This window comes from Triplophysa dalaica, chromosome 8 (assembly GCF_015846415.1).
Source record: "Triplophysa dalaica isolate WHDGS20190420 chromosome 8, ASM1584641v1, whole genome shotgun sequence".
Lineage (NCBI taxonomy): Eukaryota > Metazoa > Chordata > Actinopteri > Cypriniformes > Nemacheilidae > Triplophysa > Triplophysa dalaica.
The window spans coordinates 16,259,063-16,278,008 of NC_079549.1; the positions used below are offsets into that span (position 1 = coordinate 16,259,063).

Below are 18,946 nucleotides of genomic sequence, written 5' to 3' on the forward strand. Positions count from 1 at the left end.
GTGTTGGGGTGTTCTGTGGGGAGCTGCTTGGTATGTGGACGTGGCCCCTTTAAAGGGGCCTTTATCAAGGAGAAGTTAGGTGATGGACAGTCACGGGATAGTTGGAGCAACTGTCAGATGTAAGACCGCCTCTAGCATGCTGCTCATGTTTGAAGTGATTCTTCCTGTTTTGGGGTGTGTTTAAGTGTGACATTTTGGTCTAACTAGTGTGATTTACTTATCCTCATTCATCATTCATCATTTATCAGACCACTTAGCAATAGTTGATTTGATCGGCTGATGTGCACCGCAGGTATTCTCTAGGAACGTAAATGCAAATTTGCATGCCACGGTTGGTCAAATCTAACTTTATTTCTGATTTCACCACATACTAAAGGTGATTTGCGAGCGTGTACATACTGTCGGAAGATAGCGCTGAGCTACGCCCACTCAGCTGACTCCAGCTCTATCGGGGAGGACCTGAGCGCTCTGTCGGACTCGCCCTGCTCCGTGTGCGTGTTGGAGCCCACCGAACCACGCACTCCTGTGGGGGGGCGTAAAGCCAGCCGGAACATCTTTCTGGAAGAGGACTTGGCCTGGCAAAGGTGAAACAAGGGGGTTGGAAATAAAAACGTATTATCTATGACATGGTTTGTGCTCACTTAACCTTATCCCTATGGTGTTTCTTTGATCTGTTTTAACTCACTTTTCTTTCCATGATCATTGCTAATTTATCTCTTTCACGTGGAGGATCTGCCCTCCAAGCTCCATTTAGTATTAAGCATCTTCACGATGACTTCTGCATCTCATTTAAAGCCAACATAGAAGCAAACAGAATAGAAGCCAATAGCATGGGGAACATGTATTTGAAGATATTTTCTTTTTGAGGTTTATGTAGGTAGTGTCAAATTATACTTTACAATAATCATTGTTTGCTCTTTAAGGACGCATTTATCGTTTAACCATTTATTTTATCTTTTTTATTTGGCTGTGCTTTCTTGCATGTTTGTTAAGTTGTAGTTACTGAGATATACTGGTGCTTAAGGGGGTCATTTGAATCGGCTAAAACGAATATTATTGTTTGTTTTAGATGTAATGCTATGTGTATACACGATTTAAGGTTAAAAAACGCTGTATTTTCCACATATAGTGCATGTTTGTATCTCCTCTTTGCTCCGCCTCTTTGAAACGCGCTGATATTATAAAACGCTCATCGCTCTGAAAAGCTATATGTGCTATGATTGGCCAGGTCACTAGTGCATAGTGATTGGTCGAATACTGCATGGAAATGTAACGCCTCTTCAAATATTCGCAACATATGGCTGCGCCGGCGATGGTACAATGAGATTTACAAGACCGCCCACATTACTTGCGTGTAGATTTGGCCGGGTTTAGGCAAATCACTCCACGAGCTGACTTCAAGTTGACTTCAAGTCAAACACAAGGCGTTTCAGCCAGGTCTGGGTGAGCATACGTTCTAAATAAAATAAATCGTTTGTTCCGACACTTACATTTTGCAATTTCACGTGTCTAATACATGCATCGGCAACTTATAACACACAAAAGACAAAGAAAAACTTGTAATTCCGGCGAATGACTCCTTTAAAACAGTTACCAGGCAATTGTGATGCAAATAAACTTCAGATCTCTTCTCGTCTGGCTCCTTCTGCCATGTCTTGTGAGTCTGTATGCTCATCTTTTCTCCTTTCTCTCTCCATGCATAGAAAAAATTCCATTGGGATGAGGAAGAAGTGAGTTTTTAGTGTTTGTTTTTTTGCATGATGTCTTAGTGAAGACTTCTTACTGCTCTTCAGTGTGACACAGTGTTATTTGTGGCTTAAATGTCATTTATGAACTTTAATTTCAAAATAATAAACTTTTATTTCGTTTGTGTCTGTTTGCGTGCGTGCGTGTGTGTTCCAACATAACCTAATAGGGGTGTAACGATACGCTCAGCTCACGATTTGATAAGATAAAATATATTTTTTTATGACTTCCCCCAAAACATTAACAGTTTTAGTAACATTTGTTATTTTGTTAAAGAATTGACCACAGTCAAGGTTCAACCATCAATATGTAAACTAACAAAATGGAATAGTTCTGTCACAGGAAAAAAATAACAATTTTAACATGAAAATATAAAAAAATTATTTCATAAACATATATTGCAATATTTTTAGGATGGACATACCTTAATGGCTCTACGATACATTTCTTAATGTTTTTGTATTGCAATATGCGATACTTCTATATATTGTTACACCCCTAAAACCTAACATCCCCTACATTGTGGGGGCCAATCAGTGGTCCCCATACAAGAAAATTAATTAAAACGTACTAAATGATGTTTATTTGAAAATGTAAAAAAGCTGAAAGGTTTCTGGCAGGGTTAGGTATAGAGGTATAACATAAATATGAATAGGTCGGTATATAAATAATAGAAGTCTATGGCAAGTCCCCACAAATATACTAAAACAAACATGTGTTTGTGATCACTTTAGTTTGATTCATCAGGAGTCTCAGAACAGTGGACTCAATTCCCAGCTTTCAGCAGTCCAGGAGGATATGGGTAAATCACCGGCCAGGAGGAGGTGATTAGGGTTATTTTGACTAAAGATCTCTTGTATTTAGTTATGCTTATGTTTGTAAATGAATAACCTGTAAATGTAATACTCTCTGTTAATTTTGCACCTGAAGGTCAGCTAGTGTGACCAACCTGTCTTTGGACCGTTCCGGGTCATCTATGGTCCCTGCCTACGAGACTTCAGCAAGCCCACAGAACAGCCGAGCCATGCAGAAAACTGACCACAGTGAAGAGGAGAGAAAGATTCTTTTGGTAAAACATCTTTCTTGCTCTGGTGTCAGGAAGGTCGTCCTTAACTTTTAAGTGCCCCACATCACAAAACTAATGCTTGTTTGGAAATCAATTTGAATGCTGTACATACAGTTTTGAACCCTTAAGGGGTTTTGAATTGTATACATTTTACAAAGAGCCTATTACTAAAGTAAATTGAAGGTCACTTCAAGGAAATCATTTGTCTCCTAGGATTCTTCTCAACTTAAAGATCTCTGGAAAAAGATTTGTCACAACAGTACCGGGATGGAGTTCCAGGACCATCGATACTGGCTGCGTACTTACCCCAATTGCATTGTGGGCAAAGAGTTGGTTAACTGGCTCCTGCGAAATGGCACCATTTCAAATAGGTGGGAACTTTTTTTATAAAACTATGAATGGTACATTATGAGTTTTTTATACTTTCCCATCTACGTGAACAGGGCTCAGGCCATAGCTATTGGACAGGCTTTGGTAGAAGGTCGCTGGCTTGACTGCGTCACTCATCATGATCTGATCTTCCGTGATGAATATGCTCTATATCGCCCCCTGCAGGTGAGAATATATAATCCATGGCAGGTTTATATTTGTTTTTGTAGCTTTCCTGTAGCTCAGTGGTAAGAGCATTGCGTTAACAACGCAAGGTTGTGGGTTCGATCCCAGGGGATTGCAAATACCTGTGTATAAATGTACAGGATAAAGCCATGTAAGTCGCTTTGGATAAAAGCGTCTGCCAAATGCCTAAAGGTAAATGTAAATGTATTATGTTTTGTGTCAGATTCAATATGTCTGATAAAGGTTAGATGGATATAACATTTATAATAATAAAGCTGTGCAAGCTTACTGTAGAATATGATTAAGAATATGAATAACAGTATAAGAAAATATTGACGATTATATTCCCTATGTTGTTCAACCAAGCCGTGTCCCTCATACAAATATATACTATATTATTTATTCTTTGTAAATGTAAAATCTTGTGAAATATAATTTTTCTGATACATATAAATGATTTTGACAGTCATTATATCAGTATGGTGACAGTTTTGTTGGCTTTCAGAGCACAGAGTTCTCAGAAACTCCCTCTCCAGACAGTGACAGCGTGAATTCCCTGGAGGGACACTCTGAACCGTCGTGGTTTAAAGACATCAAGTTTGACGACAGTGACACTGAACAGCTAGCGGACGAAACTGACTATGTCACACCGAGTAAGTGTCTCAAAACTGTTGACATTCTATAACAGACAGTGCTTCATTTTCCTTGATCCACCGACTTACAATTTTACAGGCTCGGCCAGTCCCAGCAAAAGAACATCGGTCAGCAGCTTCCACTCTGCGGTTGATAGCGACTCTGCCTCCATCAATCTGAACATGGAGCAGGACAACGTCAACTTCCACATCAAGAAGCAGGCCAAGTACCCACACGTGCCTCCTTATCCAGCCGAGCAAAAAAGTATGGAGCCTCACGACCCGTTCACCCCAGAACACGACATCCATGCACCAAGTGAGGAGAGGCGGAGAGGCCCGTTGGCCATCCTGGTTTGCCTCTGTCTGCTTTAAAGCAGCACTAACTCACTTGCTTTATTATGACAGTCACATCCTAAAACACCATCCTAACCGTTCAATATATTTTTTAATAAAGACAAACTCTAAACTCTCATGCTTTGAATGTTGGATTGGACTAATGTGGATGTTTGCATGTTTCTAAGCTAGCAAAACAAATCTTAAAAGACATCATATTCAATTATCCTTGTTTCCCCATAATAAAAAAGACTGTACAGAACCTATGAGACACAACATTCCTTGTCCAACATGCCCAAATTCTTGATTAATAATTGATAAATAAGCAGTTAATCATACATCCTCAACTATCCCAAATAATCCTGCATGCTTGAATTTCTGCTTTTCAGTTTCACATGACTTCCTCCACAATCTAGCAATTAATATATTTTGAACATAATGTGTTGTTTGGTTTGTCATACTGTTGGTTCATCAAGGGTGCCTCCCAGTGCAGTATCATGACTTCCACTTCCTCAAAAAAACATTATTTTCGAAACCAATTCATAGTCGTGCTGTCACGCATTAAACTGTGGCATGGCCTCACTCTGGCATTTACTCTGTTAACCTTATCGAGTTCAATGTCGTCACATGACTGTTATGTCTCAAGTGAAATCTCTCTATCTACAGTGGAAGTCCTGCTTTCTGAAGATGGAGGTCAGCACATATCCATCAGTGATGCTTTCATTCAAGGTACGTGTCCTTCAGGGTCTTTAGTGCTGTTTTTTAAACTTCTGTCTGGTTAGTAGTTGTTGGAATAAAAATAAAGGGTTAAATACTATTAAAAGACTTTAAGGAATAGTTCACCCAAAAAATATTCTTATAACACAATGTACTTTTAACACAAAGTTGTGTTTCGCTTTCATTTTTACGTTTAAGTTTAACATGCTGAAAATCACATTTTTTTTAATGTAATCGATGGTACCCACATAGAAACGAAATAATATTATTACATTTCGGTTTAATTAAATGTACGCAACGTACTGTCATAACACTGAGCTCAAAACAAAAGTTTAACATAACAGTTTGAAAAAATGTGTCGTCCAAAACTTCAGAAGTTAACATTTTATCGTTTTTGTCTTTTATGACTAATTCTGTGCTCACGAACCAATTTCCAGACGTAGTCACACATCATTGCTTCATCCCACCTTCCCTGTGCTACAGGAATTCCTAGAATTTTCTGACATTGACAATTGGAAAATAATTTGTGAAAATGTGTACAGTTTTTGTTTATTTCCAGTATACCGATATATCGTAATTAATATTATAAGCTCAAAATTTACTTGCGCTAAATTAACACTTAAACAATGATGCTACATCAAAGTAAATATTACCACAATAATTAGTACCACAGAATATTACAAGAACCATAAAAGGTCCGGCGAAACACGAATTTGATACACTGTGTAATTCATAATTTATTCACCACATGTGTCATTAAAAACCTGTATATGACACTTTAATCAGCAACATTGTTCAAAATAAGAAAGGCGTACAGGTTTGACTTGAGGGTGAGTAAATGATATTATCGTTTTTGGGTGCACTATCCAGTCAGTCATGAATATTATACATGTATTTCAGTTTTGACCCTTTAAACTGCGAAATCGCTAACAAGTTTCTTCTCCGTAGAGTCTTTGTTTAACCGGAGGGTTGAGGAGAAGGCTAAAGAGATGATGTTCACTCCTCTCGGCTGGCATCACAGCTCCCTGGACCAGCTGCGTGAAGAAAACGGAGAAAAGAAAGCCATGGAGCGATTGCTGTGAGCCATTGTGACAATTTTGAAGATATACAGTCCTTAACTGGACATAACTCATGACCGTTATCAGCTTGTGACTTATTTACAATTAAAAGCAAAATCCTTGTGATCAAATGATGAATCACATGATAGGTATGATTTATAAATCACTTCTTATAAATAGACGGTTGCAAAGCAACAACATAAAGAATGTTAATGCGCATGCGCACGTTTTCGACTGCGCTTAACTTCTGGTAAACATTCGCAAATAATAGAGTGCCTGTAGATTATTTCTGTTAACAAGCAAAAGAACAGTTACTAAACTAAACTTGCCTCTCCAATATTTTGAATTAAGACTGCGATACCAAGCTCGACCACTAGATGTCAATGTCCCAAACGGTTTCGTTCAACTAAATAGAATTAATATTATTAGACAATAGCCAGACCGATCAACAAACACAGACCTGATGTGCACCGCAGTCCAGGCAGTATAGAAAAGCCTATAAATAAAACCAGCATCATTCCTTCTCTTCAGGTCTGCCAATCACAGCCACATGATGGCGCTTCTGCAGCAGCTGCTATACAGCGAGTCGCTGTCTCTCTCCTGGCGTGACATCATCGTACCGGTGGTGAGACAGGTGGTGCAGACGGTGCGACCGGATGTACGCAGTTGTGATGATGACATGGATATCCGTCAACTGGTTCATATCAAAAAGGTGAGGGACAAATCACTGCTGACCTTGAAACCTTGTATCTCCATATTTCATGGTTTTTATTTTTTGCCATGAATCATTATTATTAGTCATCCTTTATGTTAGTCACTGTTTTTTGCAAATATCTAACCAATAAAAAGTATTAAAAATGTCCTTGACAACACGGTATTTAAACACTTGAAATGGACAGTGTTGATTTCATTTCCTGAAAAGCAGCGAATTTGGACACACAAGGTTCTGGAAAGACAGCGATGAAATTTTCATTCACAATTAATGCTTAAAGGCTTTTAGTTCATATTGAAAGGAATATTTCCCCCAAATATGAAAATTTTGTAATAATCTATTCACCCTCATTTAGTCCCAAATTTAGATTAGATTAGATTAGATTCAACTTTATTGTCATTACACATATACAAGTACAGTGTAACGAAATGTAGTTTTGGTCTAACCAGAAGTGCAATTAGCAAGTGCAGGATAGAGTCCTCCGTAGAGTCTTTGTTTAACCGGAGGGTTGAGGAGAAGGCTAAAGAGATGATGTTCACTCCTCTCGGCTGGCATCACAGCTCCCTGGACCAGCTGCGTGAAGAAAACGGAGAAAAGAAAGCCATGGAGCGATTGCTGTGAGCCATTGTGACAATTTTGAAGATATACAGTCCTTAACTGGACATAACTCATGACCGTTATCAGCTTGTGACTTATTTACAATTAAAAGATCAAATGATGAATCACATGATATGAATGTTACATGAATGACTGTTCTGATGTTTTTTCAGATGAACACAAGTCATTTTTAATCTAGATAGAAAGCTTTTTCAATTACCCTCACAATTAGGAAGACTATACACTTGGTTGTTTGGATAAATTATTCACATTTTTTTCAAATCAAGATTCCAGGAGGAAAGAAGTTTGATTCTGCTGTAGTGAACGGCTTCGTTTGCACAAAGAATATTGCACACAAAAAGGTTTGTATTTATCAGACCATATGCTATACTGTTGAACATGTGACGTATGCTACTTGTGTTGACGGTGACTGAACTTCTATAATAGATGAATCCCTACATCAAAAATCCCAAGATCCTCTTGCTCAAATGCTCCATTGAGTATCTTTACAGAGAAGAGACTAAACTGAGCTGCATAGACCCAATCGTTTTGCAGGTAAAGGCCATTCCTCTCACTCCTTATTGCCTATGTGTCACTGTAAATGTCAGCTAATGATATTCAGATTTCTTTGAAAAGCTTTCAACATTTACAATTTACTTTTCATAGGAGCATGAGTTTCTGAAGAATTACGTTCAGAGGATTGCTGACTTACGCCCCAACCTAGTGCTGGTGGAGAAGACCGTTTCCCGAATCGCTCAGGATATGTTACTGGAGCACGGAATTACACTCGTGATTAACGTCAAACCTGTAAGTACCTTCTTAAAGACATCAAGCTCCTCCTTTGTCAGACATTTGAATGTTTCACATTTAAATCCTGTTGCTGTGATCGCTTGTTTGTGGATGTTTGAAATAAAATCTCTCTTCAACGACCACAGCAAGTCCTGGACCGCGTGAGTCGAATGACTCAGGGAGATTTGGTCATTTCAATGGACCAGCTTCTGACAAAACCTCGCTTGGGGACCTGCCACAAGTTTTATCTACATTCCTTCCTGCTGCCAAACGGTGAGATTCCATCTTTATTTGTGTCACTGTTTTTAGATTTAATGGTGTTTAACTTGTTGTCTTATGGTCAAAAGTAGTTAAAGGGACAGTTCACCCAAAAAAATATTCTGTCTTCATTTACTCACCCTCAAGTTGTTCCAAATCTGTATAAGATTCAATGTGCTGATGATAACAGAGAAAGATATTTGATAGAAAGCTTGATACCAAACCGTTCTTGGACCCCATTGACTACCATAGTAGGAAAATTGCTTTATACATTTCTTTGTTCTGTTGAACACAAAAGAAGCTATTTTGAAGAATGTAGGAAACCGAACAGTTCTGGCACACTTCTGACTACCATTGTATTTTTTCCTACTATTTTAGTCCATGGTGACCAAGAACTTTGGTTACAAGCATTCTTACAAATTCTTTCATCAGAACAAAGAAATGTATATAGATCTGGAACAGCTTGAGGGTGAGTAAATTATTTTTGGGGGAACTGTTCCTTTTAGGCCTGAAAACATTTGCAAACCGTGTTTTTGTTTCAAAACGCTCATTGTTTACACTAGCATTTTCAACCTATTTTCATCGACACTAAAACTTCTGAAAACACTTTGAGCATGCTTTGACATTCGTAATGTCCATTTACGATTGTTTACACCGGTTTGAAATGTTGCAGAAATGTTGTGGAAAGGACGTTTTTTAAATGGTCGGGCAGTAAGATTGTGTGTTGCTGTGGGTAACATAATACTATAAAGTCGCAAAAGCAATTGAAAATAAAGTAACATATTAACATAAAGTAACATAAAGTAAAATAAAGTAACATAAAAGTAACATAGTCGTACACAGAACATAGTCGTCCACCATCTTGCTGAATGGGTCACATGACCATGTGAAATGACTTAGCGTTTTAGGGGCCGTTTACACTAGACTGTTTTCAAGTGAAGCGCAAAACAATTTATGCGATGTGGCTGTCCGTTTACTGGGAAACGGCGTTTTAGGGGACTGATAACGCAAACTTTTGAAAACGGGTAACAAAAAGTGCAAGTTTTTGAAAACCATGGGGTTCTCATTTCCGTGTAAACCCTGAAGTATGCAAGAATGATAAAACGACATCGTGCGCATGCGTATTAGGTTTGGGGGTTTGGTATGAGCGTATACACCCAAACACAACGAAGAAGAAGAAACAAAAACAACAATGGCTGATTACATGGGTTTATTTGCGCTGCTCAATTGTTTGTTAACGCTTCTCCAGCAAAGTGTATATTTACTTCGCCAGTGCTATAACCAGCAGCGGAGACTTATCATTTATCCACAGCAAAACACTCTTAACACTCATTCATGGCGACGAAGGGTTTGTAAACGGCGCTTTCGGATCAGACCCGGGAGGACAAGTAGCGGGTGGGAAGTCCGCCTCCAATAAACCATCAATTAATCGTCAGGGACTCTGGTATTTTTTCTTTACAAAGTGATGTCCCCAACTACTGGCGTGGCATGCGTAATACAGCGTTTTAGTCATTATTGCGGATCTGTGTAAACGCAGAATGTTTTGATAACATTGTCGTGTGTACATGAAACTTATCAAAAACGCAAAAGAAAAACTTTTCCGTTTTTAATCGTGTAAACGTGTCCTTAAACAGCCTCAGTTTTCAAACACACTGCAACCCAGCGTTATTGAATTTATATTACACTTTGGAGAGTGTTTTTTAAGGGTTTATTTTTGAGTCCACAATAACGCAATGCTCGGGTTTAAAAAAACTCTTTTAGAATCCAGTGTAGCTTGTTGCTTATAAATTTTACAGCTGGTGTGGGCAAAAATAATAATATTTTCTAATCTGTTGTGACTTCACATGGCTTCCAATGTGGACATGACAACTGTGGACAGGTTTCACTCTTGTTTTTGTAGATTCTTGTCACTTTCCCACTTTTTTTAGTTGTAAATGCTTCGTAAAATTCACATGATTCATTCCGTTCAACAGATGAGCTGAAGAGCCTGTTGTTTTTCGAGGGCTGTCTTCCTCACCTGGGCTGCACCATCAAGCTCCGTGGCGCATCCGAGTATGAGCTGGCACGTGTGAAAGAGGTCATCATTTTTATGGTGTTTGTAGCTTACCATTCCCAGCTGGAGATCTCCTTCCTCATGGATGAATTTGCTATGCCTCCCAGCCTTACTGAGAGCTCTTCCTTGCCGTGCCTGCTGGAAAGCACCACTTTGGAAGAAGAAGAAGAGACGGTTAGAGAAATAGATAGTCTGGATAATGATGGGTACACACTGGAGAACCTCATTTTGGCATCAGAAGCGGATTTTGAGCCAGGGCTCCAGGAGGTTATCAAAGCCCATAGCAGGCAGCACTCCATCTCAGAATCTTCCCAGAAAGATCGAGAGAGCCCCAGGTTTAATAAAGATGGGTCAGTTACTTCCTTTTCAGGAGGAGAGGAGGATATGATGAAGACCTCCACGCCTGTTTCCTCCTCATCAAACGTTCTCCAGCCAGTGTCGCCACCTTTCTTAATGTCCGGTGAGGAGATAAACAAAGAGCTGGAGGAAACTCTGGTGCATCGTGAGAGCACCAGCTCAGACACTTCCCTCCCACCTGCACGGCTCTTCAGAGACCCGTTGCAGGACGACACGGATTTGTTCGTGACAGAACAAGTGGCTTCTTCAGATGATCGTCTCAAGTCTATCACGGCCTTATTCAAACAGGAACTGAAGGACATTATCCTCTCCATTTCGCCGTTTATTACCTTTCGGGAGCCGTATTTGCTCAAGCCGGCTGGACTGCATTGTCCTAGTCGGGATTATTTCCCGGACCAGGTTTACTTTTCTCCTCTTTTGAATAAAGACTCTAAGGAGCTTGATGACCGGCGCAAAAGACAGCTGCTTAAAGAATCCGGCCCGGGTTCTGTGAGCCTGATCAATGGGACCGTCTCGCACCAACGGACTATACAGATCTTGCCCTCCCACAAACTCACAAGCACTCGTATAATAGAGCACCTGGGCAGCAGTAGGAATCTGGCACGCATGCTGGCCGACTACCGTGCGCAAGGAGGACGCATTCGGCAAAGGGAAGGAACGCTCTTCCGTGAAGCTCCGCCCACTAAGGCACCTGTAAAGGCAGACAGTGAAGAGGATAATAAAGGGGCGGGACAGAATGAAATGACGTGGGCGAGTAAGGTGAGGGTTTTAAGCACTTTTCATTCATTATTAATATACATCATGTAGTCGTGAACATGTTCGTCTGTATTGTTTTTATATTTCAGATGGACTGTTTCAATCCCATCAACCATCAGCGACTCTGTGTGCTGTTTAGTAGCTCATCAGCACAATCTAACAACGCACCCAACCCTTGCGTCAGCCCCTGGTACACCCCAACAGACTTGCATTGTTACCATATTTATTTCATTTTTTCTTAAGTAAAATGTCATATTGCAGACTGTTTTCTTTAAATAGTACAAACAGCAAGTTTGTCTAAATTGTATTTCCAGGATTGTAACAATGGAGTTTTATGGGAAGAATGACTTGACACTCGGTGTGTTTTTGGAGAGATACTGTTTTAGGTAATATATTTATACACATTTTTTGTGGTTGTTTTACTAAACACTGCTAAATACTTTCTAGTTTTTATAGTAGGGTTGAACAATATTGAAGAAAAATATGATATTTGCATAATAATTGGATTATACAGTATGCTTTAAGTTTATAAGTAATATAAATAAACCGTATATATTTAATCGTTAATTAAATACACATTCTTTCTGATCTTGTTCCAAGTTCGCTGTTTTTCAGGACATAAAAAACACTTTACTTTTTAAATGGTTAAATACCATGTTGTCAAAGTTGACAAGCATTTTTTAATGCTTTTTATTGGTAAGATATTTGCAAAACCTAGTGACAAACATAAAACATTTTTGATTTAAGGCAAAAAGTAAAAATCACAAAATATGGAGATAAGAGGTCAGCAGCGATATATTCATCTCAGTTATTATAAATAGCTTTAACGGTTCTTATATTATGCTAATGTTGTAATGTCATCTGTTCTGTTTGTGTTGTGTTATGGTTCCGGTTCAGACCCTCATACCAGTGTCCAAGCGTGTATTGTGAGACCCCCATGGTTCACCACATCCGGCGTTTCGTGCATGGCACTGGCTGTGTTCAGATTGTTCTGAAAGAGCTGGACTCACCTGTTCCCGGCTATCAACACACAATCCTCAACTACTCCTGGTGCCGCACCTGCAAACAGGTAACTGTCTAGACATATTTGATCAGTATGTCACAATCTTCATTTATAATCTTGGAATAATGTTGTATGTGAACTAGCATTCATACGAGTTTCTGTTTTGATTCAAGGTGACGCCGGTGGTTCCTTTATCTAATGACTCCTGGTCAATGTCCTTCGCCAAGTATCTAGAGCTGCGTTTCTATGGGCACCAGTACACCCGTCGGGCCAACGCCGAGCCTTGTGGCCACTCCATCCATAAAGACTACCACCAGTATTTTTCCTACAATCAGATGGTGGCTTCCTTCAGGTGTGCATCCTAACAATATGTGTCTCATAAGTTTGAATATGCAGAATATGTGTGTCTCTAGGTGTTTTTTCATGTAGCGATCCAATAGTATTCATCCTTGTCATGTGTAGCTACATCTCCGTGAGGCTATTGGAGATCTGTCTGCCTCCTCCAAAGATCATCATTAGGAACCAAGGACCCTCCAAAGCCAACTTGCAACAGGACCTCAAAGACTTCTTCCAAAAGTAAGATTCCTTCCTAAAACTCTCTTGCCCAACCTCATGTGCACTAAATGAACTATCTTCACTTCTTCTCTTTGGTAGGGTGGCGCAAGTATATCTGGCCATAGATGACCGTCTCACCTCCTTAAAAACAGATACCTTCAGCAAAACCAGAGAGGAAAAGATGGAGGACATGTTTGCACAGAAAGATGTAGGTTTTTTTGCATGATTATGCAAGTGTGGCGTTGTAAAAACTCACGATGAAACTCTTTCGATCATTGTCTAATGTCCAGTTGCTCTAATGTTTGTTTAAAGATGGAGGAATCTGAGCTCCGCGGCTGGATAGAGAAGCTGCAGGGGCGACTGCAGACCAGCATCATAGACTCGCCCCAACAACTCCAGGCTGTTCTGGAGTCAGTGGTGATCAAAAAGCAGAGTTTGTGTGAGACGCTACAGTCGTGGAACAACAGGTGAGCTCTCCATTCGTATGGTTTGAAAGAGGAGACTGAACATCTGCCGGAAGAACAACTCATATAGGTTTTATCTGATCTCTAGACTTCAAGACTTGTTCCAGCAGGAGAAGGGGAGGAAGCGTATGTCTGTTCCTCCCAGTCCCGGCAGACACAGACAGGCTACATTAGATGAGAGTAAGGTCAGTAAAAATGCACAGTTTATACCTAGAGAGGATTAAAAATATATAAAATATTCGGCTGAGGTAGGTGTGTTTTGTTTTTCAATTCTAGACCAGTGCTTTGGAGTCCTCTCCTCGTAACCCCTCTCCCGTGGTCCCAAATGGAGATAAAGGTGAGTTTATTGCTAAAAGCTCACATGAAAGTTTCCTCGTACTCTGAAATGATGCTCAGTCATGAATGTTCTTCTGATTCACAGAGGACCGGCATCTCAACACGTTCCCATCAAGCTCAGGTTCATCCTCACTGCTGCAGCTCCCGTCTCCTGCCGAACCGGTTTCAGACCTCGTCACGAGTGGACCGTCTTTTCCCGATCAGGATTCTGTCAGCATCACGGAGGGTACGACAAATCCGACTTCCACAGCCCTTTTGTTTTTAACATCAAGCTGACTTTTCACCTTTCTCTGCTTTTCCTTTGACTTAGATATGTTTGACGGACATTTACTTGGTTCCAATGACAGTCAAGTTAAAGAAAAGTCCACCATGAAAACCATCCTCGCCAACCTGTTACCAGGCAACAGCTACAATCCCATCCCTTTCCCTTTGTAAGGCTGTATTGATAATAGGGGTTAAGATTATCATTATCATGGTTTTTTTATCTTTATTTTCACAATACATATTTTTTTGTATGATAGTGATCCAGACAAGCATTACTTGATGTATGAGCATGAGAGGGTTCCTATAGCCGTTTGTGAGAGAGAGCCCAGCTCCATCATTGCTTTTGCCCTCAGGTAACTGCTTCAAGAGTTTTGAATTTATTATACATTTTATACTGATTCTGTATTTTGTAATGATTCCACATCTGTTATACAGCTGTAAGGAGTATAAAACCGCTCTTGATGAGCTCACCAAGATGACAGCAAAGCCTGGAGTCGACGACACATCTCAATCCATTATGTACAGGCAGTTCCCTATATCCTTAGCCATACAGTCTTGTGATGTATTATGGGTCAATGACGTATAAGGATTTTCGACATGCCAATTTTAAACTACAAATAAATAATAATATCTATTGCTCCTGTAAAGCTGCTTTGGAACAATGCACATTGTAAAAAAGCGCTATGTAAATAAATTGAATATTGCATTTATTCAAATATTAAGAACGTGGTTTGCATTTTAAATGAAGTGATTTTAGTGTTTCTTCAGTATTTAAAGCATCATTTAGTATTTAAATTATAGAAACAAAGAATTTGTATTTCTTTCAGTTTTGGGAAGTACTCGTCTCTTATTTTTGTTCTGTAATGTTGTGTTTTAAAATAGCCAACATATTTTTCCTGAAAATCCCATACAATTTATACAAATGTTTTAGAAATACTATTCACTTAAGCATCATGTATCAGAGATTCATATTTCAGCCACAAAAGTTAGAGATCTTTTAATTTTAGTGTAATACAATAATTGATATTATAGGTCACATCACATGACCGTTAAACGTCATTGACCCAAAAGTTTACTTCCTTTCTGTTGTGTGTAGCGCTGGAGAAAGTAGATTGAAGAACAGTCCAGCCAAATCCAGTGAGGGTAGCACATCACAGCTGGGCCGCAGCAGCATAGACTCTGATCCACTCAGTAAGACATCGATTCTGTTACAGTCTGACCACAGCTTACAAATACTGTACGTCAGGATTTAATATGGAATTGTTTATGAAAGATGCTGATTGTGGGATGTGTTTTGCAGAGGATCCTGAAAGTGGAGACAAACAAAAGAAGCAGATGGGAAATCCACACATTGAGCTACGTGAGTATTACACTCACATGACCGAACGAAACAATCATATGTGACCCTGGATCACAAAACCAGTCTTAAGAAGCACATGAACATTTTTAGTAAAAGACAAAAATTCAAAATTATAGATTTTTCTTTTATGCCAACAATCATTAGGATATTAAGTACAGATCATGTTCCATGAAGATATTTTGTAAATTGCCTACCCTTAAATATATAAAAATGTATTTTTGTGAGTGGATGGCCCCGATTAACAACATCATAGGCACTCAATATTTTATTTTTTGCACCCTCAGATTCCGGAGTTGTAAATGTTGTATCTCTGCCAGATATTGTCATATTCTAACAACTCATACATCAATAGCAAGCTTATTTCTTCATTTTACAGATTATGTAAACATCTCAATTTGGAAAAATTGGTTTTGTTGTCCAGGGTCACATATTAGACATTTTTATTAAGTCAAAGCTGTATTCAATTGGAAATCTTTTTGTACAGAATTCTCAGACGCAAATGCCAAATTCTACTGTCGGATCTACTATGCTGAGGAGTTTCATAAGATGCGAGAAGAGATTATGGAGAGCTCAAAGGAAGACTTTGTGCGTTCACTGTCTCACTGTGTTAACTGGCAGGCTCGCGGAGGAAAGTCTGGGGCGGTTTTCTATGCTACTGAAGGTGTGACGTGACCCGAGTTGTGACATTTAGAAATTATTTTAGTTAAGGTAGTAGATAACTCTGTGGTCTCTCCTTAGATGATCGATTTATTTTAAAGCAGATGCCCAGATTGGAGGTCCAGTCCTTTTTAGATTTTGCACCCCATTATTTCACTTACATCACAGGAGCGGTCCAACACAAGGTAACAAGCCAATAAGCAAAGAGCTTTTTTTGTTTGAGCTTAAGTAATATTAAGCACACTACAGTGAGCTATATAAATACTATTTGTATAGATGGTTTCATCGGATGCACTTGCCTGGCCCAAAGTTAACTTCCGGTCTGTGTTTGGTTATAATATAACTATTAAATTTGTATTTCATTTATATTAATATCAATTTATATTAACATTTTATTGTATGTGAATAGTGTTAGATTCATTTACATCTACTCAACAATTATTGATTCTATGCAGTGGTCTGCAAGTTAAATTTTGGCCACTTAATGTTTGTCTATGTTGTTGCCACTGAAACCGTCTATACTATTTAATTCTTATATTAAAATAACTCCATTGTTTTGCATGATGTACAGCGCCCCACAGCACTTGCTAAGATTCTAGGTGTGTACCGAATCGGCTATAAAAACTCCCAAAACAACACAGAGAAGAAACTGGACCTGTTGGTGATGGAGAACCTTTTCTATGGGCGAAAGATGGCACAGGTTTATTCAAAGCCATTTAACTATACTGATGATAAGTGTTTTTGAAATGCAGAAACAGACATAAATTATGTTTGTTGGCCACAATCTGTCTCACGATCTTCTGGTTTTGACGATGCAGGTGTTCGACCTGAAGGGATCTCTAAGAAACAGGAATGTAAAGACAGAACATGGAAAGGAGAGCTGTGAGGTGGTGCTTCTAGATGAGAATCTCCTGAAACTCGTGCACGATAATCCACTTTACATCCGCTCCCACTGCAAGGCCATTTTGCGTGCTGCTATATTGAGTGACGCTCACTTCCTGTCTAGCCACCTTATCATAGATTATTCCCTGCTGGTGGGCCGTGACGATACCACGAATGAACTGGTTGTGGGCATCATAGGTAAGAACTCACATATCATTTCAAATATGTGGTTTTTGGACACAAGAAAAGAATAATCTAAGAATAATAATAATCTCATCAAAATTATGAAATACAACATTAGGGACTAATTCCAACATATAGGAATTATGTTTAAATAAAAATGAAAACATGTTTGAACATTAGACCGTCTTCAGTGTAGTCACCTTTTGACTAGAATTTGCAGAAATATTTTCTTGTCGTTTTATCAAAAAGCTTCTTGAAGTCTCACTCTGACAATATTAAAGGAGTTCCCATACAGTATATTCTGTGCTCTTATTGACTGTTCTTTGTTCATTATTCAGTCAAAGTCATCCATTTTAAAAACTTGTTTATGAACTAAAATGATAGTTTTAGCAAAATTATATTTTTGTCCACTAAACATTTAAGCATACGCTTTCAGATCAATCATTTTTTTTTAAATAATGAGAAACTATTTACTCAAGTGTCCAAAAACTTTGGACCGTTAGAGTAGCTTTGGGAATTTGGTTTCAGAGGATCTTACAACTCAATATTTTTGTTATTTTATTAAGATTACATCCGGACTTTCACATGGGATAAAAAGTTGGAAATGGTGGTCAAGTCGACAGGGATTCTTGGAGGTCAAGGTACAGTTTTAGTACAACCAACTTAAAATCTGTTATGACTAGAGATGGAACACGAAAGGAATTGAAATGTTCCGTTTCCAAAACATACACCCAAAAACATTCATAATTTATTTTAGTTGTTTTGAGGAAGTACTCTTTAACAATTGTTAATAAAATAACAGATATACTCAATTTAATACAAAGTAATTACGGATGTGGTTGCATTTACGGGTATTTTTTAAAACCTGAATTAAAGTTGGTTCTTGAATCCCAACCCTGGATATGAAATGATCATCTCTTCAATGTCATCTTCCTTCAATGACAGGTAAAATGCCCACAGTGGTGTCCCCAGAGCTCTACAGAGCACGGTTCTGTGAGGCAATGGACAAATATTTCCTCATGGTCCCTGATCATTGGACGGGTCTCGGGCTAAACTGCTAATGGCAACAGGCTGGAGATATGCTGCTCTCTCATGTTTCTCAATGTTACAGTGCAGATACTGTCCATAATAGTGTCAGATGCAGGTATTTATAGTGAGATCAACTGAACAGGACCATCAGACTGATCAAAAACTGAGGTACCAATACACAGGTCCAAGGAGACTGATGATCTGACATAGCTTTTGTACGTAACATATTAACCTGAACTGTGGACAATGTAAAAGTTTGTCATAAATGTACAGAGATGTTAAAGATTATTAAAGATTTATTAATATTTCTGTGTTGTGTAAGATTTGACTGCATCAAAAAAACATTAAAATCTATTTTATCAATTCGGTTATGCATTAATCAATCATGATAATTTTTTTAAAGGGATAGTTCACCCAAAAATGAAAATTCTGTCTCCATTTACTCGCCCTCAGATTGTTCTGCTTAACACAAAGGAAGATATTTGGAAGAATGTCAATAACAAAGCTGATCTCATCCCCCATTTACTGCCATAGTAGGGAAAATAAATACTTTGGTTCCTGACATTCTTCCAAATATCTTCCTT

General features: G+C 38.8%; 1 protein-coding gene across 5 annotated transcripts in view; it reads left to right on the plus strand.

Moving 5' to 3' along the window:
• Positions 1 to 18,725, plus strand: part of pikfyve (phosphoinositide kinase, FYVE finger containing) — a 28,759-nt gene extending 10,034 nt beyond the window's left edge. For 2 of the 5 annotated variants that reach the window (XM_056755409.1, XM_056755411.1), the window contains 37 exons: positions 377 to 584; positions 1,704 to 1,730; positions 2,481 to 2,570; positions 2,677 to 2,815; positions 3,026 to 3,183; positions 3,256 to 3,367; positions 3,873 to 4,020; positions 4,100 to 4,264; positions 4,999 to 5,061; positions 5,998 to 6,127; positions 6,639 to 6,819; positions 7,704 to 7,778; positions 7,864 to 7,971; positions 8,083 to 8,223; positions 8,352 to 8,478; positions 10,437 to 11,632; positions 11,719 to 11,819; positions 11,944 to 12,015; positions 12,527 to 12,698; positions 12,806 to 12,984; positions 13,095 to 13,208; positions 13,287 to 13,395; positions 13,500 to 13,654; positions 13,740 to 13,836; positions 13,928 to 13,988; positions 14,073 to 14,213; positions 14,298 to 14,418; positions 14,509 to 14,604; positions 14,687 to 14,770; positions 15,348 to 15,442; positions 15,552 to 15,611; positions 16,096 to 16,272; positions 16,350 to 16,453; positions 16,840 to 16,968; positions 17,087 to 17,348; positions 17,900 to 17,974; positions 18,279 to 18,725. In XM_056755409.1, the coding sequence (XP_056611387.1) occupies positions 377 to 584; positions 1,704 to 1,730; positions 2,481 to 2,570; positions 2,677 to 2,815; positions 3,026 to 3,183; positions 3,256 to 3,367; positions 3,873 to 4,020; positions 4,100 to 4,264; positions 4,999 to 5,061; positions 5,998 to 6,127; positions 6,639 to 6,819; positions 7,704 to 7,778; positions 7,864 to 7,971; positions 8,083 to 8,223; positions 8,352 to 8,478; positions 10,437 to 11,632; positions 11,719 to 11,819; positions 11,944 to 12,015; positions 12,527 to 12,698; positions 12,806 to 12,984; positions 13,095 to 13,208; positions 13,287 to 13,395; positions 13,500 to 13,654; positions 13,740 to 13,836; positions 13,928 to 13,988; positions 14,073 to 14,213; positions 14,298 to 14,418; positions 14,509 to 14,604; positions 14,687 to 14,770; positions 15,348 to 15,442; positions 15,552 to 15,611; positions 16,096 to 16,272; positions 16,350 to 16,453; positions 16,840 to 16,968; positions 17,087 to 17,348; positions 17,900 to 17,974; positions 18,279 to 18,394 (5,588 nt within the window). In that variant the 3' untranslated portion in view covers positions 18,395 to 18,725. Of the gene's footprint in view, positions 1 to 376; positions 585 to 1,703; positions 1,731 to 2,480; positions 2,571 to 2,676; positions 2,816 to 3,025; positions 3,184 to 3,255; positions 3,368 to 3,872; positions 4,021 to 4,099; positions 4,316 to 4,998; positions 5,062 to 5,997; positions 6,128 to 6,638; positions 6,820 to 7,703; positions 7,779 to 7,863; positions 7,972 to 8,082; positions 8,224 to 8,351; positions 8,479 to 10,436; positions 11,633 to 11,718; positions 11,820 to 11,943; positions 12,016 to 12,526; positions 12,699 to 12,805; positions 12,985 to 13,094; positions 13,209 to 13,286; positions 13,396 to 13,499; positions 13,655 to 13,739; positions 13,837 to 13,927; positions 13,989 to 14,072; positions 14,214 to 14,297; positions 14,419 to 14,508; positions 14,605 to 14,686; positions 14,771 to 15,347; positions 15,443 to 15,551; positions 15,612 to 16,095; positions 16,273 to 16,349; positions 16,454 to 16,839; positions 16,969 to 17,086; positions 17,349 to 17,899; positions 17,975 to 18,278 lie in introns of all 5 variants that reach the window. The other 3 variants (XM_056755410.1, XM_056755412.1, XM_056755408.1) reach the window with 2 other exon arrangements.
• The last annotated feature ends 221 nt before the right edge of the window (positions 18,726 to 18,946 follow it).